We start from the raw sequence: 26,239 nt of genomic DNA, 5'->3' as shown, positions 1-26,239 counted from the left end.
CCTATCAGGCAAAGTTTGTGCCACCTGGGACCAACCAGGCAGTGGCAGGATGTGGTGCTGAGCCGTGGCTCTTTGCTCTGATTCTTTCTCCCAGCTGCCAAACCATATGCAGTCAGTCCATGAAGGGGCCCCCTGGGGCAAGCCTTTCAGGAGGGCAGAGTGAAGGGAGGACCAGTTAGCAAAAGCCATTTCTCTGAATTGATATGTCTCCAGGGGATGAGTTAGAGGTAGTATGGGGGGAAGAACCTTGTACCATTTGGGGGGGGGGAGAAGAGGGGTTGGCAGATTCAAATGTCCTACAATAGTTAGTAGGTTTTGTTTGAATTTCTGACTAGATCCCATTTAGGGTGGGTAACAACAAAAAAACACATTTGAGAGATGGGAGCAATTGAGCAATATTAAAATACTCTCTCTAAATAAATGGTAGATAGTCATGTAACTGTGGACATTAGGAGCCAATCAAAAGGAAGAGCCTGGACAGACTTCTGGAAATGGCTGCCTTCAACCTTGGAGGGGTGTTTTGGGGCTGGGTGGAGCAGCCACTAAAATACCTCTCTAGTTCTCCCTGCTGATTTGGAGTAGGCATGTGAATAGAATGATCAAAATATACTGCAGTGGCAGGAAGTTTTCCTAGCCACAGTCTCCAGGGGCTATGAGGGTGTTCTTTGTAAGAGGAAGCAGATCAATGTTGCATAATGGGGGTAGAATGTTGCATAATAGGGGTAGAGAAAGAAGGTGCGCATTGAGGGCCATTTGTGTAGGTGTGGGAGTGAAAGGCAAAGAGTGGTCTCCAGCCAAATTCAGGCGTTTCTTCCCTTTTTTCCCCTTGGTGCCACTGGAAGTGGGGAGGAGGGCTGGGGAGTGAGATTGCTTAGCAGGGCTACAGTTGCTGGTCTGGTGGTGATCAGGCCCCAGCCCAGCCCGGGATCTTTGCTAAAGGATTGTATTGTCTTTCCAGAGACCCAAAGTGGCTATATTCCAGACCTCAGTCTTGCTTGTAGCTGGAGTCTGGATTGTCAGAATTGCCTACATTATCTAATAACTACTCACAATTAAAGCTCTTAAAATGACCCATAACAAGTTCCTGCAGTTTTGGCCCCCTGCTGAACATTTTTCCTGGAGGAAGGAGAAAACACTGAAGAGCAAGAATCACCACCATGTTCCCCTGACTGATGCAATCTGAATTCTGTCTGGGGTCAGCTTGATCTGCCTTCCCCTCTTTTTACTGTGCAGGGTGAGCAGGGAAGCCCACCAAGGCTGGAACACACCAGTGAGAGGGGTGAACCTTCCTTTGGGTCCTGTCCATCTCTCTATGCCCCCAGCAGTCTCAGAATAACCCAGAGGGTTGGGTCTGATGGTAGGACATGTAAAAGACCTGGAAGAACCCCTTGGGCTCTTGGCTATCCATCTCATAAGAACAGTCTCACTGGGTCAGGCCATAGGCCCATCTAGTCTAGCTTCCTGTATCTCACAGCGGCCCACCAAAGCGTATTTAGAGTTCTTAGAACTGACTTGCATTATAAATCGCTGTCTTACAAATGTCTAAGCAGGGCAAGCTTTTGTGGCGCTTTTTTCCCTCTTAAATCTCTGAATCCTTGGTTCTCCTATTGGTGAGTCGTGACTCACCAGCCTGAGAAACCCTGCTTCTGTTCCTTTAAGAGGCAGGGGAAGGAGAAGTCAGCAACATGATCCAGGATTACACCACTGTTGGGGATATAGGAGTTTTTTTAAAAAAAAAACTGTCTCTGCTGACCTGTGGGGGGGGGCAGGGAGCCTTGCAGCGCCTCTGTAGGCCCCCTGTGTGTTAGATAACACTATCGCAACCCGCTTCTGGGTTGTGATCACAAAACCAGAAGTGGGTCGCAATAGTGTTTTTTCAGTGTTCTGAAGTGCAGGGAGCCATTCAGAGGGTTCCGCAGGGCTCCCTGCACCCCCTTGGAGGCAGGCAGAGACTAAAACTAATCTTAGTTTAATTTAAAACTAAAGCCTCAATGTCCCCCGCAGCTGGACAATCCTGGGGATCGCTTTGCTGCCTTTTCCCTCACCCACCACAAAGACAGACTCCTGGAGAGTTTGAGAACTGCTCCTGTGAACAGTAAGTCAGGAAAGAGCTTACATATTTTTGGGGGGAGGGAGGGGTGGACCGACTTGGTAAGAACTTGGCTTTGCTTCAACAATATTAAATGGTCCTTAAGAGAAACCCTTCCCCATTATTTGACTGGAGTTAATAGAAAGTGTAGTGTGTGCGATCCTGATCAGTCAGCCGAAGCGTACGGCTGTAGCACTCAGTGACCAGATATGGGCAGTGCTGCTGACGTGTGCCATTTGGGCTAGACTCTCTTTGCCACAGTCCTGTAACTTTCAATTTCCTGAAGTGCCTGGATCCTTCTTGCATGCTTGCTCTTCTGAACTGCAACATTGTGAACTTAATTACAGCATTATCTGAACTTAGAGGCCCTGCGGGAAAGCAGAGGGAAGAAAGATGGCAGGGGCTGTGCACTCAATTTGTACTATGTTTGGAGTTCAAGGAGTGTCTTTGGCCTTGGGGGGCGGGGGAGAAAATTCTTGCAGGTGAGGGTTTGGTTCTGGTGGCTGTGAGGGTTCTCATTGCATCTCATCTGGCTGCCTGCCTAGATAGGACTGCGTTTAGTTGAATGAGTGCGTAGGAGGTAATCTTGGACAGGATCAGGGCTAGAGAAACAAGGGCCAGGGGAATGGTGGGAAAACAGGTGAGGAAAGGGGCAGAACAAGCCAAAGAGAAATGAAGTAATGGAAATGGGAGGTTCAGGTTTGCCAAACATGCATTGCTGTTTATAAAGTGCCCCAAATTAACCAGGTGCAGGCTAGGCATGGAGGTACAGCGGGAAGGCAAGCTGTGGACCAACCTCTGCTGCTTTCTTTCTAACAGAGCTGGCTGCTGAAGCCAGAGCAGGCTGAATGGGCAAGGATGGCCTTCTCGAGACTGCTATACCAAGGTCACCTCTTTCTGCTTTCAGGTTCATGGAGTCGGAGCTGGATCTGAACGACATTATCCAGGAGATGCATGTGATTGCAACCATGCCAGACCTGTACCATCTGCTGGTGGAGCTGAATGCTGTGCACTCCCTCCTCGGGCTGCTCGGCCATGACAACACTGATATCCTTCTAGCAGCAGAGCCCAGCTCTTCTTTGCATTGGGCCCTGGCTCCCGTCACCCTGGAGAGCCCTCTCTTGCTCTTCTGGGAACGCCATTCAAGTCAATATTGCTTCTCTCTAGTTTCTAGTTTGCTGTTGTTGACTGGTTGCCCATGTGAATAGTCATCCTTAGTTAAACTTGGATTCCTGAGGAAGTCCAAAGCCACAGAGAAGTACTGGTAGCAATACAGCTGCAGCATTTTAGCTTGACAGCCAACTGGGGGCCCAACAAAGAGTGAGCTGTGTTTGCTGAATGGATGCTTCTGAGACAGTTCTTTGCAAAGACTGGGCCAGGGATGCAATTCAGTCTTAGACTTTTGTCCAGGGCAACAATGGATCACATTCAGGTAAACTGGCACTGACCTGTAAACAGACAAGGCAGTGATTGTGATTCAGGCCTAGTCGCAGACTGAAGAGCTTGTGAGGAGCTTCAGAAGGATCTCTCCAAACTGGCACAGTGGGCAGATGCATTTCAATGTAAGTAAGTGTAAAGTCCTGCACATTGGGGCAGAGAATCAAAACTTTAGATATAGGCTGATGTGTTCTGAGCTATCTGTGACAGATCAGGAGAGAGATCTTGGGGTGGTGGTGGACAGGTCAATGAAAGTGTCGACCCAATGTGCGGCGGCAGTGAAGAAGGCCAATTCTATGCTTGGGATCATTAGGAAGGGTATTGAGAACAAAACGGCTAGTATTATAATGCCGTTGTACAAATCTATGATAAGGCCACACCTGGAGTATTGTGTCCAGTTCTGGTCGCCGCATCTCAAAAAAGACATAGTGGAAATGGAAAAGGTGCAAAAGAGAGCGACTAAGATGATTACGGGGCTGGGGCACCTTCCTTATGAGGAAAGGCTACAGCGTTTGGGCCTCTTCAGCCTAGAAAAGACACGCCTGACGGGGGGCATGATTGAGACATACAAAATTATGCACGGGAAGGATAAAGTGGTTAGAGAGATGCTCTTTACCCTCTTACACAACACCAGAACCAGGGACATCCACTGAAATTGAGTGTTGGGAGAGTTCGGACAGACAAAAGAAAATATTTCTTTACTCAGCGTGTGGTTGGTCTGTGGAACTCCTTACCACAGGATGTGGTAACGGCATCTGACCTGGATGCCTTTAAAAGGGAATTGGACAAATTTCTGGAGAACATAAGAACAGCCCCACTGGATCAGGCCATAGGCCCATCTAGTCCAGCTTCCTGTATCTCACAGCGGCCCACCAAATGCCCCAGGGAGCACACCAGATAACAAGAGACCTCATCCTGGTGCCCTCCCTTGCATCTGGCATTCTGACATAACCCATTTCTAAAATTTTAGTAGATGTCCCCTGTTTCTGGTATTATGTGAGAGTGTAAAGAGCATCTCCCTATCCACTCTGTCAATCCCCTGCATAATTTTGTATGTCTCAATCATGTCCCCCCTCAGGCGCCTCTTTTCTAGGCTGAAGAGGCCCAAACGCCTTAGCCTTTCCTCATAAGGAAGGTGCCCCAGCCCCGTAATCATCTTCGTCGCTCTCTTTTGCACCTTTTCCATTTCCACTATGTCTTTTTTGAGATGCGGCGACCAGAACTGGACACAATACTCCAGGTGTGGCCTTAACATCGATTTGTACAACGGCATTATAATACTAGCCGTTTTGTTCTCAATACCCTTCCTAATGATCCCAAGCATAGAATTGGCTTTCTTCACTGCCGTCGCACATTGGGTCGACACTTTCATCGACCTGTCCACCACCACCCCAAGATCTCTCTCCTGATCTGTCACAGACAGCTCAGAACCCATCAGCCTATATCTAAAGTTTTGATTTTTTGCCCCAATGTGCATGACTTTACACTTACTGATATTGAAGTGCATCTGCCATTTTGCTGCCCATTCTGCCAGTTTGGAGAGATCCTTCTGGAGCTGCTCACAATCACTTCTGGTCTTCACCACTCGGAAAAATCCATCATGGATTACAAGCCATGATGTGTATGTGCAACCTCCTGATTTTAGAAATGGGTTATGTCAGAATGCCAGATGCAAGGGAGGGCACCCTGATGCAGGTCACTTGTTGTCTTGTGTGCTCCCTGGGCATTTGGTGGGCCGCTGTGAGATACAAGAAGCTGGACTAGATGGGCCTATGGCCTGATCCAGTGGGGCTGTTCTTATGTTCTTAAGAGATCCCTAAGCAGGCAGACAAGGCAAGCCTGTGAAGTCTGAGCACACTGGGGTGTTTGTGTCAGTCATCTGCTCTGGGTAGAGCCGTGTGACAATCCTTTCCACACTCTCACTGCGTTCCGTTTTGTGAGTTGTAACAGAACCCATAAGGCAAAGACAGCAGTGCTTCATCCTAGTTGTCCAGATGAGCCTGGACGCTGGATCACATTCCTAAGCTGTTAGAGCTCCACCTGCCATGCCACAGGGGGCTGAGAGTTGCCTGGCAGAAGTCCAGGGAGCTTCCAAGAGAGGCAGGCGCAAGTGTTGTCCCTGGAGAGCTGAGGGTGGCACATGCTTTGTGGTGGCTGTAAATTCCTTCCCAGCATCAGGAGAACCAGGCAAGTGATGGGAGAGAGTTACTGCCAGTTGAAGGACCCTGGCTGAAGGGCCCAGTGGTCGGACTTGATGGTCAGGCAAGGTAACCTTGTGTGTTCAGAGCCGAGGTTTGTCTGTGGCGTTTTTGCCCTGTGCTGTTGCTTCAGCTTCAGGCAACCAGCAGTTTCTCTAGACTTGACTGACTGACTTGCAGTGGAGATGTCAGTGAGACCACACCTGCCTGGCAGTCTTGGTCAGCAGCTTTTCCGAGTAACTCATGGACATGGAGCTCTATTGAGGAGTGCCATGGCCAGCATTGCAAAGGGACTGCAGGCAAGGCACCCGGTGGGAAGGAAGAGCAGACTGGGGGGAAGTTCCTCTATGCAGCTTTTCCAGGCTCACTGGAGGGTGTTGCAGTTGGGCTTTCTTATTATGATGCAGTAGCATGTCAAGATGTTGTAGGTGAAATTCCTTTGGTTGGCAACCTTCAGTCTCGAAAGACTATGGTGTAAGCCTACAGCACCCAGTATTCCCAGGCGGTCTCCCATCGTATGAACCAGGCCTGACCCTGCTTAGCTTCCGAGATCATGGTATAAGCCTACAGCACCCGGTATTCCCAGGCAGTCTCCCATCCAAGTACTAACCAGGCCTGACCCTGCTTAGCTTCCGAGATCATGGTATAAGCCTACAGCACCCAGTATTCCCAGGCAGTCTCCCATCCAGGTACTAACCAGGCCTGACCCTGCTTAGCTTCCGAGATCAGACGAGATCGGGCATGTACTTTATGTTCCTGAGAATGACATGTGTGCCAAGTGGGGCCAACACATCAGCATTGACTGCAGGGCTTCAGCTTGTGACTTTTTCTGACTTTGCCTTCAGAGCACAGCATGTTTCCTGCTCCTGATGTGGCAGAGAAACCACTTGTTTTCCATGTCCTGTAACCCTGATCCCCAGAATGCTGATCTCTGCAAGCTCTGCTGCTTGTCTTGTTTCTGGTTGGGGGGGGGGGATACATCTCAAGTCAACGGTAGCTTAGAAGTCCAATGTAGTGGAGCTGAAAACGTTTCCATGGTCTTGGAAGACAATTCCTTAGGGCTTTCCCCAGAAATCATGGGCAGCTTGAGCATGATGTCACGTGCTGCAAGGTCAGAGTGGATTTGTCAGTCTTAGAGAAAAACACAAACTGTGGGGATTTTGACTGGGACCCGGCAGTCGTGTTTGTGGTGACCTTTCAAAAGAGGAAGCATGTCCTGTGCTGTGTTTCCAGCCACAAGGAGCCACGTCTGGGGATGGCAGCTGCTGGTGATGGCTTGTCAGAATGTCCATGTCGAACCCCAGCCTCTAGCAAAGGGGGGCTATGATGTGTCTGTCAGTTAGACTGCGGGGTGGAGGCTTGGACTATGCTCTGTAGCCACTGGGGAAGGAATGTTTTCAGCTGCTGCCAGCTCCTCTGAAATTGAACAGCAAGGCAGGAAGGGCCAAACTGAGGGCACCTGCCTGAACAACTGTGTTCCAGCAGAACTGAAAATGCACCAATTGTGGAATGAAGCCCTCAGGCAGAAGGCTCATTTAGTCAGGGGCTTCATGCAAAACAAGCTCAGGGGCTTTGCAAACTGCTTTGCCCCAAACAAATGGAAACTTAAGTTTGGCTCTTCACACTTAATTTCAAATTGATGCCTTGGCAGGGGAGGATGGGGAAGTGAGATGGATGGAATTCTAAGCAAAAAAATTAATTTGAGGACCGTGCAGCTCCTCCATTGAATCAGAGACAAAGATGTGACGAAGAGATAATGCACTGGTGGTAGTTGAAATTAGCAAAGGCCAAGAGCTCCTGGAAGGGAGCCATTTGCTGCTCCGAGAGCCTGTGGGTCAGCTTGCAGCATGTGTGTCAGGCAGTTAGCAAAACCTGCACCTTGGTGTGAGAAAATCGCAGTACCCAGATATCAGTCATGTGAACTTGGAGTGTTTCGCCTCGGTAGTGGCAGCCTGGAGTCCTCACCATTGCAAGCTCGTGTGTGGGTGTACATAGCTAAACTGGAGCTTCAGGGCATGCTTGACAGAGACAAATCCTGCTTTCCTAGTTCTGTGTTTTTGTGCACTGCACCCTGATGAATTAAGAGCCCAGGAAGTTGAACTGCTGCCAAGTTCCCTACCTACAGAGCTTTGTCCAAACGTATTTGCCGCTCTCCATTGCCCAAGGGCTGCCTTTTGCAGTGCTGTTGAACCCCCAAGATTAAATGTTGGAACAAAACTCCACTGTGAGCAAATACCCCCCTCATAAGAACAGCCCCACTGGATCAGGCCATAGGACCATCTAGTCCAGCTTCCTGTATCTCACAGTGGCCCCACCAAATGCCCCAGGAAGCACACCTGGTAACAAGAGACCTGCATCCTGGTGCCCTCCCTTGCATCTGACATAGCCCATTTCTAAAATCAGGAGATTGCACATACACATCATGGCTTGTAACCCGTAATGGATTTTTCCTCCAGAAACTTGTCCAATCCCCTTTTAAAGGCATCCAGGTCAGATGCCATCACCACATCCTGTGTTCCACAGACCAACCACACGCAGGTGTAAAGAAATATTTTCTTTTGTCGGTCCTAACTCTCCCAACACTCAATTTCAGTGGATGTCCCCTGGTTCTGGTGTTATGCGAGAGTGTAAAGAGCATCTCTCTATCCACTTTATCCTTCCCATGCATAATTTTATATGTCTCAATCATGTGCCCCCTCAGGCGTCTCTTTTCTAGGCTGAAGAGGCCCGAACGCTGTAGCCTTTCCTCATAAGGAAGGTGCCCCAGCCCAGGAATCATCTTATTCGCTCTCTTTTGCACCTTTTCCCATTTACACTATGTCATTTTTGAGATGCCCAGAGGTTTCCCAGAGGCCATGCGCGCTTCTGCCTGACAGGCTCACACAGTGGCAGGTCCTAGATTTATACTCCTTGCTAGCTCCTCCTCCCTCCCTCCTTGCTGATTGAAAAGGGGCTGGTCTTCCTAGGTGAGATTTCCCTGAATGGGGTGCTTGGATTTGCCTAATGGGGCTCTTATCAACTCCTAAAGGTCAATTGCTATGACCTGAAGGACAATGACTCTGTTAAATTGCCCTGGCTGGGTGGGAACTGGCCCTTCCTAGGTTCTTACCCTCCTCCTTCAGTTCTCTGAGGCTGGACTGTTTTTTAATCTCCATCCCATCTGTGTTCATGCATTTCCCTTCACTAAAGCCTCCTTTAAAGAGAAGGAAAAAATTTATTTCCATTGTCCTAATTCCACTTTCTGCTGATGTATTTCTTAGTTTAGGGCAGGGGCCTCTAAACTTTTCGGCTGAAGGGCTGCATCAAATATCTGGCATGGTGTTGAGGGCTGGGGAAAAAAATTTAAATGAATACATTGAAGATGGAACTTAGATAAATGACTGAAATGAATTAATGAATGGGCTCAAATGTGCAGGATTTCTCCAAGCACCCACACAGCCGAAGAAATAAAGCACACACTTAAATGGACCCCCATTCCCCCACCCCAAAAGCACAACTCTGGTTGTGTTTGGTCAACTGGGCCAGAAGCTCTCAGAGGATCAGAGGCTGGCTGCGGGCCAGATAGAGGCTCTTCGTGGGCTTCATGTGGCCCCAGGGCCGGGATTTTGAGATCCCTGGTTTAGGGCTATCTAGCCCTGCTTTCTGCCATTGGAGTGGCATGCATGGCAGCTGCCCAGCAATGAAAAAAACTAACCTACGGTTTTGGTACTAAAGGCAAGATGCGTACAAGACCATTTATCCATAAAAGGATAATAAAAGCAATCCTGAAACCCAGTGCAAGACCAGTGGAATAAAATTCAAGAGCCACCACCACAGCATTCTTCCAGAAGGGCCCTGGCAAGAAAACCAGGTGGGACAGACCCAGATTGAGACATACAAAATGAGGCAGGGGATGGATGGAATGGATAGAGAGATGCTCTTTTCCCTCTCACATAATACTAGAACCGCTAAAATTGAGTGTTGGGAGAGTTAGGACAGACAAAAGAAAATATTTATTTACTCAATGTGTAGTTAGTCTGTGGAACTCCCTGCCACAGGATTTGGTGAATAGCATCTGGCCTAGATGCCTTTAAAAGGGGATTAGATAAATTTCTGGAGGAAAAGTCCATCGCAGGTTACAAGCCATTATGTGTAAGGTACAACCTCCTGATTTTAGAAGTGGGCTACGTCAGAATGGCAGATGCCAGGGAGGGCACCAGGACTCCATTCTCGTTTTGTGTGTTCCTTGAGGCATTTGGTGGGCAACTGTGAGATATAGGAAACTGGACTAGATGGGCCTCTGGCCTGATTCAGCGACGCTCTTAAGTTGAGATGTACACCTTTAAGAAGAGGGGAGTCCAGTGCCTGGGCAAGGCTGCAGGAAAGACCCTCTCCCAACCAACTGTCTGCCTGCTTGACAGTACGGAAGTGCACAGAAGGACCCCCCCCTTCCTCCCAGGGTGGCAGGACTATATGGAAGGTGGTGGCCCTTCTTGTGGGATGATCTTCTATGGGCAGAGTGGCGACTGTTTGGTAAGGAAGCTTGTTGCCACTGGTTATGTGTGTGCTGCTGAAAAGGAGGTGCATTGCACTTGTTGCCCCAACTGGTACTGTTCCAGCAAGTGTTGGCTCTCCTTAACCTGTCTCTACATGTGTCTATTGCTGTGGTGGACCTTCTGCAGGAGCTGACAGACATTGACACCCTCCACGAGAGTGAGGAAGGAGCCGAGGTCCTCATCGATGCCCTGGTGAGTAGCATGTTCAGGTCAGATGATCTGTCGTGGCAGTGGCCTCCCTCACACAGCTGGTGTTCTTCTCGCTTCTGTGTGTGAGACTTTGGGCTCCCTGATAATGCACAGCTGTCACTGAGGAGGACTCGTACTGGTCAAATCTTTGCTGCGTATCTCATGGAGAAGAGCTCTGTCACTGACTAGGAGCCTTGATGGCTATACAGAAGCCCCTGCTGGTGGGTCTAGGTGGATATGATTCTCACAAAGGGCAAGAAGTTCCAGGTTTAAATCTCGGAGACTCTTCCTGTTGCAGATGATTAGTTTGCTAGGTCAGTAGGTAACCCCCGTAAATCAGAATTTACAATGATGAATCCCTGGGTCTGTACCAACAAGATTAAGTTCAGTGGAGACAAGTAGAAAGTCTTGCACGTAGGAACCAATAAGCATTGGATTTGAAAGAGGAGATCGACCCAGTGCCTGTTCCTCTTCCGACATGTTAATTAAGAAGGCTGCCTGTTGCCTGGGGCTGTGAGGTCTTCGGATGTTGGAGCAAGGAAACCTTTTTCCTGCCATTGGACTCAGGCGAGGAGACCTTCTTCAGGGTCTTCTCACCCTTCCTTCTTCTTTCCTTCTGTTTCTTTTCCTTTCCTTCCTGCCATCCCTTGTGGTTTAGTTGAAGTGGAAGATAGTAGACTGTTGCAGTGGCGTCAGTAGGGTTCGCGTCACCCGGTGCGGGATGCCAGAGCGTCACCCCCCCATGCAGTGGGCGGGGCAATACCCTGGGTGGTGGGCGTGGTGATGTACCATCACTCCGCCTCCGCTGGTTTTTTGGCTGTACCTTTTGATAGAACAAAGATAGAACACATTCTGCATGAAATTACACATTGATTGATATATAACATGATGGTATTATTCTTCCAAATTATGATTTTAGTGATTTTGGTCACTAGTGGTGTCATTTCCCCCCCCCCGGGTGTCAAGTTACTAACGCCTTATTGCAGCAGTTCTCGAACTTTTAGCACTGGGACCCACTTTTTAGAATGATAATCTGTCCAAGACCCACCAGAAATGATGTCATTGTGGAAGTGATATCATCAGGCAAATTAAAATAAATAAGTATAAATAATTAAAGTAAAACAAATAATTCAATAAGCAGAAGCCAACCCTGGTCCACCAAGTGAATTTCCTCTGTAGGCTGCCTGCAATAACACCCTTCTCCAAAACCAGTAAGGTTTTCAGCCCTACCCAGTGTCCAGTTCAGTTTAAGAACTTTTGTTTAAACCAGATCACTGTCAGGATCCACCTGGCTTTGCAAGTCTCCAAAAGGTTCACTTTATCAGCTGAAGCCTCTGTTTTGATCCTTTTTAGTGGAGGGGAGGGGAGGCTGACTTTTGGAGCACTTGTTGAGCTCCAGGTGCATAGGATCAGGGCCATTCTGGTAGCCTTGCACTCTCCTTCACCTGATCTTCCACACCAGCCAAGGCACGTTTGCTTACTCATGAGTAAACTCGACCGTGAGGCTTATTTTTGCTTTCCATAGGGCTCAATACGTTCATCTGCTTGGAGGGAGGGACTTCCTTCTCAGGTGTTTTTGAGAGCTACATTCATTGGATCAGGACCATTCTGGTGTCATTGGATTCCTCTCAGCCTGCCCTTTCTGACAGACTAAGCAAGTTCGCCTACTCGCGAGTAAATGCGCAATATGACTCACTTTCACTTTCCATAGGGCTCCATGCATTTTTTGTTCTCCAGTTTTTTGGCCATAACTATTGATAGAAAGGAGATATTTCACTCAGGGTTTTTGCATTACATTCTGCTCGAAATTCCGCATCCAGTGGTATATAATATGATGGGGTTACTCCTAACCACCGTGATTTTAGGGCGTCACCCCCTGTGCACGTCAGCCCCCCTGTGCATGTCACCCGGTGCGGCCTGTACCCCCCCTTGTGACGCCACTGGACAGTTGCTCAAGGTACCTCTATTGAGCTTTGGAAAGCACCCCTCTTCTTACTGGTGACTCTTTCCTCTTTCTGTCACTTGGACTGGGGGCTTCCTGTGTCCTGAGAGGCAAAACCTGAAAAGTGAAAGAAGGGGTGAGGAAAGGGCTGCCAGCCACACTGCTGACTGCTGACCATGTGTCAGCATTAACATCCGCCCCCCCCCCCCGCGCTTTTCCCAGTGGCTTCTTGGAGGTACTGTTGTGCTTGTGAAATAGCCAGACTCTTGTGTGTGGCCTTTCAGCTGGAGAGGGCAGGGAGCTGTCAGTGTGGGGGAATGGAACAGGCCAAGAGGACTGTAATCTTCTCCCTGCAGTCCTTCCTGCCTCTTCATTGTGATATTACCTCCCAAAGGTTAATTGCAGTTGCCCTGAATGAGTTCCTCTTGCTGGCCTGCAAGCTCTTTTAATTATTGTCTCTTGGCTGCAAGCATTGGAGGAGTAACTGAAGCATCCAGGGGTGGGGTGCAGGGGAGAGGAGAAATTGTTGGAGAAGATGCATTCGGAATCTCTTGTCCAGGAAACAGTCGGCCAGCACAAAGGCTCTCCGCAAGTGTTTCTCCCCACCTGAACTTCAGCCAATCTTGAGAGGATTGCATTGCCTAACTTGAGTGGAATTGATCACGTGTGGCTCCTGAGTGGCTCAGGCCCTTTTATTTTGTGGAAAGAGTCACTCTCTGGAAATTTGCACAGATACAGTTGTGGTTGGCCAGCTAAGATTGTTCATGCCCCACTGAGGCCCAGTAGCAGAGATGGTGCTATGGACCGCATGCCTGGATGCACTTAAAGAACTCCTCTTGTGTAACACCCTGCAGTGGAAAAGTTTTGGCCATTTGCGTCAGGAGAAAAAGCTGATCACCCAGGCTCAATTTTAACCAGATGGTTTGTATTCATGGGGTGCCACCTTGACTGAGGCATGTGTCAGGACCACCAGAGTAATGCTTTTAAGGACAGCTCTGTGAATCTGGCCAAGAACTCGGAGTTGACCCACAGAGGCATGCTTGCAGCTTGTGGCTTTGAAGTTTTTTTCCACACCTCTGCACACATGTGGATTGGTTCTGAACACCATACATCATATGGAATCCTGCAATGAAATGTCCCTGGCCTCCTTGGAATTCTCCCCCACCCCTGCTCTGCTTGTCTGCCCCACCATTCTTTCAGTGGGCAGCATTTCCCCTTTTATTGAACAAACCTCCTGCCTACAGTTTGTTCTTCTTCTTCCTCCAGTACGTGTGCCTGGAAGATGACCCTCCTCAGCTTCTTCCATAGTAATCTTCTGGAATTTGCAAAGTACAGTATCGTATTGTCTCACTCCTACTCTTGAATGTTGTTCTGTTAAACTAAGGGTGCCTTGCTTCTTCTCAGATCTGCAGTCTAGTTATTTTATCTTTATTGCTCCCCTCTCTTTTCCCCTTTGCACCCAAAATCTAGTAACCACAACTGGACGCTGATCCTCAGCAGCTACTGCTGAACAGAAGTGCTGCTGTGCATTTGTGTTAAAGCTTGCTAATTGCCCCGTGGGCAATTCTGCAAGAAATCATCATCATCCAGGTGACCTGTACTAAAGGGCAAGTGAACACACCAGCCCAGACCTTAACCAACACTGCAGATATGCTCCCTGCCAGAGCTTGCTGTCACTTTACAAATCAAACCATGTGCATTTATCTTGGTTGGAGATTTGTGGGGTGGAGTGGGGCCACTTCCAGTTCATTCTGATAGTGGCTGTCTTACAATGTAATCTTTCCTTCTGTCTGCTGTTCCTCAGCACATGCTAAAAGACCATCCTATAGAGATACATGATAATGCTTCAGGCAGTGGTGATTGTGGAGGGAGTATGTTCACGATCAAGCCAAGCATGATGTGCAAGTTCTGCAGTGAGAACTCTTGATTTTCCCCCATCTTCTCAAAGAGGGAAGATATGGATTGGGGCTGGGAGGGGCAAAGATTGGTCTAAACCAGAGTGAGTATTAAACATTTGCCTGGTTATCTTTTGGCTAAACTGCTGGAAAACATATTTAAAGATATAACTATCAGGCATACTGAACAGGCATTCTTAACCTGTGGAGCTTGCACCCAGTTGCAGGGGTTCATGGAAGGAGGTCCAGGAGAATGGATAAGGCACTCCCAGAATTAAGAGAAAAGGGTCATGATATGCATTTTTGACTAGATCATGATTTTTTAAAAATTTTGAATTTGACAATGACTGCTGATGGGCCATCAAAAGCCAATAATACAGTGGCGTTTGCACATTTTGTTCTCATAAAAGTTAGACCTATTTTTGGGTATATTTGGGGTGCTGAATCCAAAAATAGCTTCAGTTTTGCCCGATTGGTTCTAGGTTTGGGACTACAGCCCAGCCACCTTGTATGGCGATTGAAGCTGCTTCCTTGGCATTGGCTTCCTTACGAGGAGGCTGCTTGAATCGGCATATAAGGTCCCTTCCCCCCAAAACTAGAGCTGATCAGGCAAAAATGATGCCATTTTTTGATTCAGCACCCCAAAAATGTCAGTAAGTGTAAAGTCATGTAAAGTAAGTGTAAAGTCATGCACATTGGGGCAAAAAATCAAAACTTTCCATATAGGCTGATGGGGTCTGAGCTGTCTGTGACAGATCAGGAGAGAGATCTTGGGGTGGTGGTGGACAGGTCGATGAAAGTGTCGACCCAATGTGCGGCGGCAGTGAAGAAGGCCAATTCTATGCTTAGGATCATTAGGAAGGGTATTGAGAACAAAACGGCTAGTATTATAATGCTGTTGTACAAATCTATGGTAAGGCCACACCTAGAGTATTGTGTCCAGTTCTGGTCGCCACATCTCAAAAAAGACATAGTGGAAATGGAAAAGGTGCAAAAGAGAGCAACTAAGATGATTACGGGGCTGGGACACCTTCCTTATGAGGAAAGGCTACGGCGTTTGGGCCTCTTCAGACTAGAAAAGAGACGCCTGAGGGGGGACATGATTGAGACATACAAAATTATGCAGGGGATGGACAGAGTGGATAGGGAGATGCTCTTTACACTCTCACATAATACCAGAACCAGGGGACATCCACTCAAATTGAGTGTTGGTCGGGTTAGGACAGACAAAAGAAAATATTTCTTTACTCAGCGTGTGGTCGGTCTGTGGAACTCCTTGCCACAGGATGTGGTGATGGCGTCTAGCCTAGATGCCTTTAAAAGGGGATTGGACAAGTTTCTGGAGGAAAAATCCATTATGGGGTACAAGCCATGATGTGTATGCGCAACCTCCTGATTTTAGAAATGGGTTATGTCAGAATGCCAGATGCAAGGGAGGGCACCAGGATGAGGTCTCTTGTTATCTGGTGTGCTCCCTGGGCATTTGGTGGGCCGCTGTGAGATACAGGAAGCTGGACTAGATGGGCCTATGGCCTGATCCAGTGGGGCTGTTCTTATGTAAAATTCAAATATCCTTGGCAACTTAAAAAAAGTGTGTTTTTTTGTAGGCCTGTACATAAGAACATATGAAGAGCCCCGCTGGATCAGGCCAGAGGCCCATCTAGTCCAGCTTCCTGTATCTGACAGTGGCCCACCTATATATATTTATACTGGCAACCTTCAGTCTCGAAAGACTATGGTATCGCGCTCTGAAAGGTGGTTCTGGCACAGCGTCTAGTGTGGCTGAAAAGGCCAATCCGGGAGTGACAATCCCTTCCACACCAGGAGCAAGTGCAAGTGCAGTCTGTCCCTGGTCTGTCTCCCTGGCTATGGGCCTTCCTTCTTTGCCTCTTTGCCTCAGACTGCTGGCCAAGTGTCTCTTCAAACTGGGAAAGGCCATGCTGCACAGCCTGCCTCCAAGCAGGCCGCTCAGAGGCCAGGGTTTCCCACCTGTTGAGGTCCACTCCTAAGGCCTTCAGATCCCTCTTGCAGATGTCCATGTATCGCAGCTGTGGTCTACCTGTAGGGCGCTTTCCTTCAATACAGTGTTCAATACAGTCCTTCAATACAGTGTCAGTACAGTGTTATTGACCACAATATTCATTGTTTTCAGTCTTCTCAGTCACATGAGTTTTTTTTATGTCTTTGCACTCTACGAATACAATTTTTTTAAAAAAAAAATGAAATATACTGTCTTTTGAAGTTTTACTTGTCCTGGGTTGCACAAGGCACAAACGGTTAAGAACCTCTGATACAGGAGGAAAAAATACCTTGCTGAAGAAGAATCATTGTGGTTTTTGTAGAAGTCCTGCTCTCTAAGCTTCTAGAGTTCTCTGAGAGTGTCAGCAGGCCTGTGGATAGAGGTCATCCAATTGTCTCTTATACTTGGAGATTGAAAAACCTTTTGAGAAAATTGCACACCAAAGGCCCTGGAGTAAACTTTGCAATCATGGAATGAAAGGATAGGTCCTTTGATGAATTGGACTGGTGACTGGCGAAGGAATAGAAAGTGGAGAGTAGGAATGCACAGTGGAGGGAAGCAAGAAGTGCTGTGTGTCAAGGATCTATCTGTCTTGGGACTGCTGCTTTTTAACTGGTTTATAAATGACTTGGAGTTAAGCGTAAGCAGTGGCCAAGTTTGTAGATGCCACCAAATTATTCAGGATGGTAAAAACCAAAGCAGTTTATGAAGGTCTCCAAAAGGACTTCTCCATGCTGGGGGAATGAACAAGCAGATGGCCAGTGTGATTGAGTGGAAGAGCGCCCATATCCACAGATCCCATATCCAAGGTTTCAACTATGCGCAGATGGGGAGGGACATTACCTTACATTGTTCTTACTTTACTTACACATCCTAAACAGAACACAGTGATCAGGCCGGCAGGAGTTATGATAGAGGGAGAGGATGCCAGAATATTAACAGGAGGCAGCTTCCTCTCTCTATCGTGACTTCTTCGGGCCGATCGTTGTGTTCCATTTAGGACCTGTAAGTAAAGCACAAACATCATAAGATAATGGGGGGGGGCAGTCTCCTATAAACATAGGGTTCCTCTTTGCTGCTGTTTCTGGTATCCGTGGGGGGTAGCAGGAACCTACCTGCTGCAGATACTGGGGCATGCCTATACTTGTTGGTGCACACCCCCATCTCCCCCCTCCGCTCACTCACTCAGTGGGACCTGAACAACTGGAGACTAATCAGGAGAGAGACTTTTGAGTTCTGGTGGGGAGAGAAAATATTGGTCCAGTGAGGCATCTGGGAAAAGGACCAATTCCATGCTAGGGGTCCTTGGGAAAGAGATTGGAAATAATGGGCAGACATGGCGGAGGCTTCGAAAATTCATTCATGGGGTGCTGGGAGCAGAGTTCTCTTGCAGTGCTAGGCGGTTATCCAATTAACCTATTTCTGCACAGTTAATAGGTGTACACATTTGATCCCTGTTGTGCGTATATGCAACGTTGGGCAGAAATGACGTAAGCTGGTTGGTGAGAGCTTTAGAACACCAAAGAAGCACTTCTACACCCGGCACATTACTTGCCTGTGGAATTCACTGCTACAAGATGTGGTGGTGGACACTAGGAGGCTTAGGGAAGTTCCTGGAGAACAGACACTCCCTTACCTGTAGTGGATATTTGAAATAGGAGAATTCCTGTTTGGCCTTCTGTATGCTGAGCCTGGCTCTGGGTGTGAATTTGCCCAGGCAACAGGGAGGCTAGGCAGTGATCGCTCAATCTAGATTCTTGTCTGCCCACATGCTGATCAGACAAGAATGCTATCGTTTGCCTATATATGGGTGTGAAGGAGTGGAATTCTATGAAGTCTGTCACATTTTGCCCCCTGAAGCCTACCTCAGTGTGAAATATGCCAGAAGCACAGGCACAGAAGCTGTACACCAGGGTGGTGGTCATCCTTGTTCAAAAAAAGGGAGATGTAATTTTAATCAAATAAAACAGCTTTCCACGGCCCTGACTGTGTGAGGCAGCATGTTGGTAAGACAGCAGGGTTTTATTTGCTTCTCTCCCACCTTCTGAAGGCTGTTTCTCCCTAGGGCCTTCATTATGCGTAATTGCTCGGCCCCTCAGTGCTCCTTCAGCCACTTCTCAGGCAGCGAGGCAACCTGAAAGGAGGGGAGGGGGCTCCTGCTCAAGCTGCGGCAACCAAGGCGAAGCCCCTTAGCTGCTTTCAGGAGCGACGACAGGCAGCTGATACCCACTTGGGCTGCTCTGCTGGCGCTTTGGAATTCAGGGAGATTATAAGACAATCAGGGCTTGATTTGGGGAATAGCAGACTTGTGACAAGGTTCATATTCTTCAGACGTTTTTCTGTTGTGTCTGACACAGAGAGATTGTCCAATTAATTAAGGGGAAAACATAGCAGTGAAGTTTGCTGGGGAAGAGCTTGGAGGGTGAGATTGCTCTCTGATCAGAGCGTTTCTTCAGAGTGGTTTTATTTTTTCTAATGCTGGTTTTCTGTCATTCCCCGACTCCTCTTCCTTGCATCTCCTGACCCTGTTGGTGGCCCAGGTTGATGGTCAGGTGGTGGCCTTGCTGGTGCAAAACCTGGAGCGCCTGGATGAAAGTGTCAAGGAGGAAGCAGACGGAGTCCACAACACTCTGGGTAAGGAACTACCCCCCCCCCGACTCTCCTTATCCTGGGCCCAGTGGGCAAAGGGGGAGGGATGGGGTTGGGTACTTGGGCCCTGCCATTCTGGAGCTTTTCACCAAAGGTTGCCAGCTTGTGCTGGGTCTCTGATTTTGTGTTTGCAGACTTTTGGCCCAGAGGGGGAGGGGTGCCGTTGGGCATCATTCCACACTCCCTGCCATTTGTATTTTGTTTGCTTGTTCTATACATTGTCTTTCCCTCCACGATGGGGTGCCCAAGGCAGCTAAGTTGTTGGCAACCTTCAGTCTCGCAAGACTCTGGTATCGCGCTCTGAAAGGTGGTTCTGGAACAGCATCTAGTGTGGCTGAAAAGGCCAATTCGGGAGTGACAATCCCTTCCACACTGGGAGCAAATCTCTCCAAGGCAGCTAACAGTAAAATCATAAATGACAATAAAAATAGCATAAAAGCATCAGTAAACAGCACAAAGAACTATATGAAGGCAAGGCAAATAAGCCAGTTATAAAAGCAGCAATGTACTGACATTGCAAGTAGCAGCACATTAACCAATAAAATCAATAGCATGAAATCAGCAGTAAAACATAACAAAATTGTGTGCCAAAATGGACAACACCCCCAGTGCCTACTTGTCACCAGGGGAACTGTGGGGAATTAGTTGAATAAGGTTTCCCTGGAAAATGATACAGGCTAGCTGGTCCTGCGTTTCCAAGGGGAAAGTGGTTATGGCATAATGAAACAGCTCCCTAATATGGAATCTTTTAACTAGTTATGGGGGGGGGGGGGGAGAGGAGAGAGTTTCCCTTCAAAGAATAAACTGGGAGAGACTGAGAGCTTCCAATCGAGCAGATGAAGATTTATTATTAAAGAATAGACTTTAACTCTCACCAGTGGCTTAAGAACAATATTGCAAGAAATATTAATCAGTCTTAGCAATTATGTGCATGAAGCTAGCTGGTGGTGAGTGCATGTATGTTCTTGTATTAGAAGGGAAAGGGGATAATTATCAGGGAAAGGGTGGGGGTGTGTGTGAGGAATGCTGTACTGTCTTGTCCCTTTCCCTAGGTTGTTGAGAAGGGAGGCAGGATTGACAGAGGGAAGGGAACTTGCTATAGGGAAAAGAAAGTCCATCACAGCTGCCTTTCCTGAAGGCAACCTGCCAGATTTATGGTGCAGGTTTCTGTGTGGTGCTGCTGCTGCCAGGGACCCAGGAACTTTGCAGGGGGGGTCTCTGCCTCACTCTGAACTGTGGTTGTTCAAGAGTAGGAGGGCCAGTTGAGACTTGGCAAGCTGGTCAGTCCTAACTAGTAGTGTTTTGCTTTCCCATTCCCCCAAATGGGTAAAGGACAGAATAGCAAACTTTGATCTCACACCCCATGTTCCTTGTCAGGAAATACGACCACATGTAGTATAACAGCAGGCTCCTGGAGCCCTGAACGCTGGGCCTCATGTTTCAAGCAAGCAATGTCCACTAGTCCAGAGTGCATTGCAGGGCTGACATAAGCGAGCAATTTGGCTTGAGGGGTGCAGCCCTGCATCGGAGCATATGCAGGTCATGGTGACTTAGACACTTACACCTCCTCGGGTGCCCTATCCAGTGGGTTGCCAGTCTTGAGTGTATCTGACGTGTTGACCTGTCGAGGCAGAGTATAGATGCTGTTGGTGTACTGCCTGCTCAGCTGCCTAGCAGTCTCCCTCCCTGACGAGCTGACTGGGGTGATCTCGACATTGGCATTGGAGTTCCCTTTCCGAGTGCTGCTGGGGGACTTCAGTATCCATGCTGAGACCCCTCAGTTGGTTGAGGCTCAAGACTTCACAGTCACTAGGACAACTAAGAGCCTGTCTCAATAATGGCGCTAACCCACGAGGCAGGGCACATCTGAAACCTGGTTATTTACTCTAGGGTGATCTGAGGGTCCACTGCTTTGTCATGGACAGATCATTTCCTGGTGGGGTTTAGGCTGGTGACTGCTCCCTACCTCCGTAGACGTGGGGGGGAGGGTAATGGTAAGGCCCAACCTTGAGCCTGATTGCTCCTGTTGGTTTTCTAAAGGCTTTGGGGGATTTTCCTGTCACCAGCAGCTTAGCCATGGCCCTGGTTGACCTCAGGAATGAGAACATGGCTAGGGCCATGGACGAGACTCCCCCTGAACAACTCTACCCCACTGTTGAGTCAAGATGTCTCCCTGGTTTCCTGGGGAACTGCAGATGATGAAGTAATGGGGTAGACATTTTGAGCAATGGTAAAAAGATACAATTTAAGAAAGAAGGAAAGAAAGAGAACAACAGGGATGGCATACCCACCACCTACAACGAAAATGCCTCCTGAAATAAATGCATTTTTAGGCCTTGCTGAAAAGCACTCAGGGAGGACACAGCCCTCAAATCACTAGGAAAGGATTTCCACAATTGTTGTACTGCCAGAGAACATCCTGGGCCTTGTGGCTGCCCATCTAGCCTCCCTCTAGAGCAGTGCCTCCTTGGATGATCATGGGGGATGAACTGGACTGTGTGGAAGGAGCTGGTCCCTCAAATGCTCTGTCCCCAAGCCATGAGGGGCTTCAGACGTTAAAACCAGAACCTTGAATAGTCTCTGGAAGTGAGCTGGCAGGCCACAGTGCGGCTGCAAGAGCACCGGCTCAGTAGGGTTAAGCCACCAAGTCCCCTCAACTGTAAGGGCTGCTGTGTTCTGCACTAACTGCAGTTTTCAGACAGTCTTCAAGGGCAGTCCCACAATTATACAATGTAATACGCAGTGTGTGGTGTCTCCATGGGGCACAGTCTGCAGACATCCAGAGGGACTCTTTGTCATGGTAGTGCCACAGGTACGCCTCTCCCCACGCATACAGTCTAGTACTTCTGCTCCCTCTTGCTCCCCACCGCTTGTTTTCCCTCTTGCTTGCACCTGGAAGTGTGATGTGTTTCTTCCTCCAGAAGGATGTTTTATCTTTCTGATTCAGAAATCTAATAAGGCTTGATGTGTAATGATCTTTCAAGAGGTTAACTTTTTAGGAAGTCTTAATAATGGACAAATGCAGTGAGAACAAATTGTTTTCTTTTACATGGGATATGTAAAAATATATTTTAAAAACCTCATGGTGTTCTGTCAGTAGTGACTTTCCAATAAACTTTACTTAAAACACCATTTTTTCAAGGAATCTGAAATAACCTGCTTTGGGGTTTCCAAAAAAGTTTAGAGATGCTTCTCACAGATAGGTCTGCTGGAGCTTAAGAATGGTCCTCCGGGTGAGAAAGTTAGCGACTAACATGATTAATTGAAAATAAAATGGTGGGTGTCTTGTCATGAGGGGGTGAGTTTTTGCAAAGAGTCTTTGCACTGCAGTGGAAGCCTGCCAGCCTGCCAGCTGAAGGTATCAAGCAGTAGTGGGTACATTGACAGGTGGCTGCCAATGCCAGATGACTCGATTATAGCCAGGTCCTTAAATCAAGAGTACTGTCATAGAGACTTCCCTGGTGATGGTCAGCTGAGCCCCTCCCTTGTTCTACGGTGACAGCTTCCATGTCAGAGGAATCTCAGGACTGTAACTGTAATTTAGCTATCTTGTGCTGAATGGAAATAAAAGGCGGAGGTGCCTTGCAACTACCCTGCTGCCTGTGATGGATTGCAGTGTGGGAGCCGCTCTCATTCCTGCTGCTGTTTCCCTTGAAGCCTGTTGTTGGAGCTGGAGAATAATCACTTAAAAACCCAGTTTTCTTCAGGTGCCCTATTAAACAAGCTCCACAACAGTGTAATAGTCAGCAAAGCCTTTGAATCTCTCATCTGGTGCTCATTGAAGAGGTCCCTGTTTCTTTTATCAGGTATCCCTATTGAGAAGGGAAGGGAGAGGAAAAGTGCCTGGGCCACTATTGGTCCAGATATCTGATGAGTAGTGTTGGTGTTTAGGAATTTGAAGTGTCTTTCATCCTCCTGCATCCTGAATGCAAAAGGAATCTACAGCTGGGGGCCAGAAACTGCCATTTCTGTTTACATGCTTGTGTATTAACAGCAATTCACTCTCTCACTCACTTGCTGTGCCCAGAGGTTCCTACAGGCCTGACTGCAGAAAGAAAGACTGCTTGTCCCTTTGAGCAAGGCAAGCTGCAGTGAGAGAGGAAAGAAGAAGGGGGGGGGGACTCTCTTCCAAAGAGATGCAAATAAGCATTCCAAAACTCTACTGCCTGGGAAAGAGTGACACCAGAGCAAGGCCATGTGCAGCATCTGGTTGATAAGGGAGGGAAAAACACACCTCAAAATTAAGTTCTGCATTGTATAAAGTGCCCTTCCCTAGATAATGCCTGGAAATTCAAGGTAAACAGCCAATGTATATGAGCCAGGCTCTGAATGCTGAAACCAAGAGAACTGCTTAGTTCAGGCCTGCAAAGTGAGACACTGGTGATCTCTCTCTCTCTCTCCCCCCCCCCCCCAGCAATTGTTGAGAACATGGCAGAATTCCGACCGGAGGTGTGCCTGGATGCTGCCCAGCAGGGTCTTGTGCAGTGGCTTCTCAAGAGGCTCAAGGTAAAAACAAGCTTCCTTCTGCCTGAAGGTGTCAGATGGTATCTTCATGTGTTTTTGCATCCTATACTAAGCTTATTGCATGCGAAGAAAACGTAGCTGCTTCTAGACTTGCTCATATCTGGAAGGCAAACATCCATAGTGGACAAACTGTTGTATATGAAACTGGTCTGAGCTGGAACAGAGGAGAAACTAATTTGGTAACCCTTTGCCCTTCTTTTGGTATGCTGACATCAGTGGCTAGTGTTTATGGAACTGTCATGACCTCACAGCAGCTCTACCAATGGCTTGAGAGGTGTGCCTGGGATTGCGGGCCACACAGGTTTTGAACTTATTTTTATGCTTGCAGTAGGGCATCCATACAACTCCTGGGATAAAGCTCCATGAATGGCATCTAGGGATCCAGAGTTGCTTGGTGGTAATTCAGTAGCTGGGTTTTTTCTTCGGGGTAAATGGAGGGAGGGAGTAAGAGGAGGGATTATCTGAAAGGTCTTCCCTAAGTCCAGACTGATAATCAGAAGTGACGCGCACAAAGAAACAAACCCGTCTCAGTTTTCTTAAAGGGTTGAGGTCAGTTGCCTTGTTGAACAAGCCTGGCTTGAGGTAGGTGTTTTTTGAACTAGGCTTGTCTTTCAAACGAGCCCCATCTGTCTTCCAGAGCAGCCAGGCACTTCATCGGAGGACTGTGCTTCTGCTATGACCCCCTGGTAACTTTATCCTTGGATGTCTTCCAGCAGTCTTGTAGGAGAAGCGAGTGAGTGGAAGCTGCCTGTGGGCTCCTTTCAGTTACTCAGCATGTTGTCTGCTTCCTAACCCGAGGCTGGAAACTTATTCTTGACCCAAGGCCAGAATTGATCGTGCTTTCTCCTGAAGGTCTACCCAGTTTTCCACTTAGACTGAGAGCATGTTTTGCCTACAGAAAACCCTTGGTTTAGTTCCCAGCTTCTGCTGTTTAAAGGCTCTCAAACAGCAGTTCTGAGAAAGATGCTGATGCTCTTGAGGCATGGAGGAGTTGCTGCCAGTTCCAGACCGTATTGGGCTGGGAGGGCCTTGTATCAGGATGCAGGAGCTTGATTTGCTCACCTTGACCCTGTTCAGGTCTGATGTGGCGAATGAAACTGACAGGGCTGTGCAAGGTCTTTTGTTTGAGCAGAGCAGTTGTTCTTTCATTTGCTGACCAGAGTGCCCTCACACACTCCTCCCTTCCACTGAACTGCAAAGAGTTCAGTTTTCAGCAGCCTGCATGGGCTACTCTCTGACCCGCTGCACTGGTTAGTTCACAGCAACCTGTACTTTCCCATTGCAGGTGATGACATAATGATGTTTTCTGCTTCTAAAGAAAACCCCATAAACCGACTAATGTACTTTTATTCTGGACAGACTAGCTTGGGCATAAAACTGTTTTCTGCTCTGTCATTATTCTTCCAGCTGAAGGACATGGGAGCTTGAGTAAGTAGTACTCATAATCTGCCCATCACCTCCATCCATCACTAGAGGCTCTTGCCTGCCTCCCCCTGTGTTGGTGGTTTGGTTGAGAGTGACTCATAAGAATAATAAAAAAAAAAAATAAAACTTTATTTTTATCCCGCCCTTCTCCCCAAAGGGACCCAGCCCTGCTGGATCAGACCACAGGCCCAGCTAGTCCAGCTTCCTATATCTCACAGCGGCCCACCAAATGCCGCAGGGAGCACACCAGATAACGAGAGACCTCATTCTGGTGCCCTCCCTTGCATCTGACATAGCCCATTTCTAAAATCAGGAGGTTGCAAATACCTATTATGGCTTGTAATCCGTAATGGATTTTTCCTCCAGAAACTTGTCCAATCCCCTTTTAAAGGCATGCAGGCCGGATGCCGGCACCACATCCTGTGGCAAGGAGTTCCACAGGCCAACCCCACGCTGAGTAAAGAAATATTTTCCTTTGTCTGTCCTAACTCTCCCAACACTCAACTTCAGTGGATGTCCCCTGGTTCTGGTGTTATGTGAGAGTGTAAAGGGCATGTCTCTATCCTTCCCATGCATAATTTTGTATGTCTCAGTCATGTCCCCCCTCAGGCTCCTCTTTTCTAAGCTGAAGAGGCCCAAAAGCCATAGCCTTTCCTCGTAAGGAAGGTGCCCCAGCCCCGTAATCAGCCCCGTAATCAGTCGCTCTCTTTTGCGCCTTTTCCATTTCCACTATGTCCTTTTTGAGATGTGGCGACCAGAACTGGACACAATACTCCAGGTGTGGCCTTACCATAGATTTGTACAACGGCATTATAATATTAGCCGTTTTGTTCTCAATACCTTTTCTAATGATCCCAAGCATAGAACTGGCCTTCTTTACTGACTCAGGACAGGTCTTTTTGGTTACAGCCCTTGGGCTGTGAAACACCCTGCCCTGGAGCTTGGTGCAAGACTGAACTTTATTCTTCCTGGAAAGGAGGACTCTTCTGGGTTTGACAAGATGTAATTGGCTGACTTTGTTTCTCGTTTATCCAGCACTGATGGGATTCTGCCTAATTGTTGGGCAGTAATGTGGTGGGCAGTAAGAGGTGGCCCTTCAGACACCCAAGCTGTGTTTTGTTTGGCAACCTTCAGTCTCGAAAGACTGTGGTATACGCCCACAGCACCTGGTATTCCCGGGCAGTCTCCCATCCAAGTTTTATCCAGGCCTGACCTTGCTTAGCTTCCAAGATCAGACAAGATCAAACATGTGCAAGGTAACAGTTACTGCAGAGAAGGGCTTTTCAAATCAAAAGCAGCACTTTGAATTGTGCCCAGAAACAAACTGGTGACCTGT

The 26,239-nt window shown here is 48.0% G+C and overlaps 1 protein-coding gene across 1 annotated transcript in view; it reads left to right on the top strand.

Moving 5' to 3' along the window:
* The window catches only part of CTNNBL1 (catenin beta like 1), a 122,733-nt gene that overhangs the window by 31,866 nt on the left and 64,628 nt on the right, over window positions 1-26,239 (top strand). Inside the window, exons 4-7 of the mRNA XM_066624139.1 lie at window positions 2,997-3,138; window positions 10,356-10,451; window positions 18,846-18,939; window positions 23,369-23,460. Of these exons, the coding sequence (XP_066480236.1) occupies window positions 2,997-3,138; window positions 10,356-10,451; window positions 18,846-18,939; window positions 23,369-23,460 (424 nt within the window). The remainder of the gene's footprint in view (window positions 1-2,996; window positions 3,139-10,355; window positions 10,452-18,845; window positions 18,940-23,368; window positions 23,461-26,239) is intronic.

The sequence above is a fragment of the Tiliqua scincoides genome, chromosome 4 (genome assembly GCF_035046505.1).
Source record: "Tiliqua scincoides isolate rTilSci1 chromosome 4, rTilSci1.hap2, whole genome shotgun sequence".
Taxonomy (NCBI): Eukaryota; Metazoa; Chordata; class Lepidosauria; order Squamata; family Scincidae; genus Tiliqua; species Tiliqua scincoides.
Note: the sequence above shows the minus strand (reverse complement) of the source record. Positions and strands in the feature narration are given on the sequence as shown.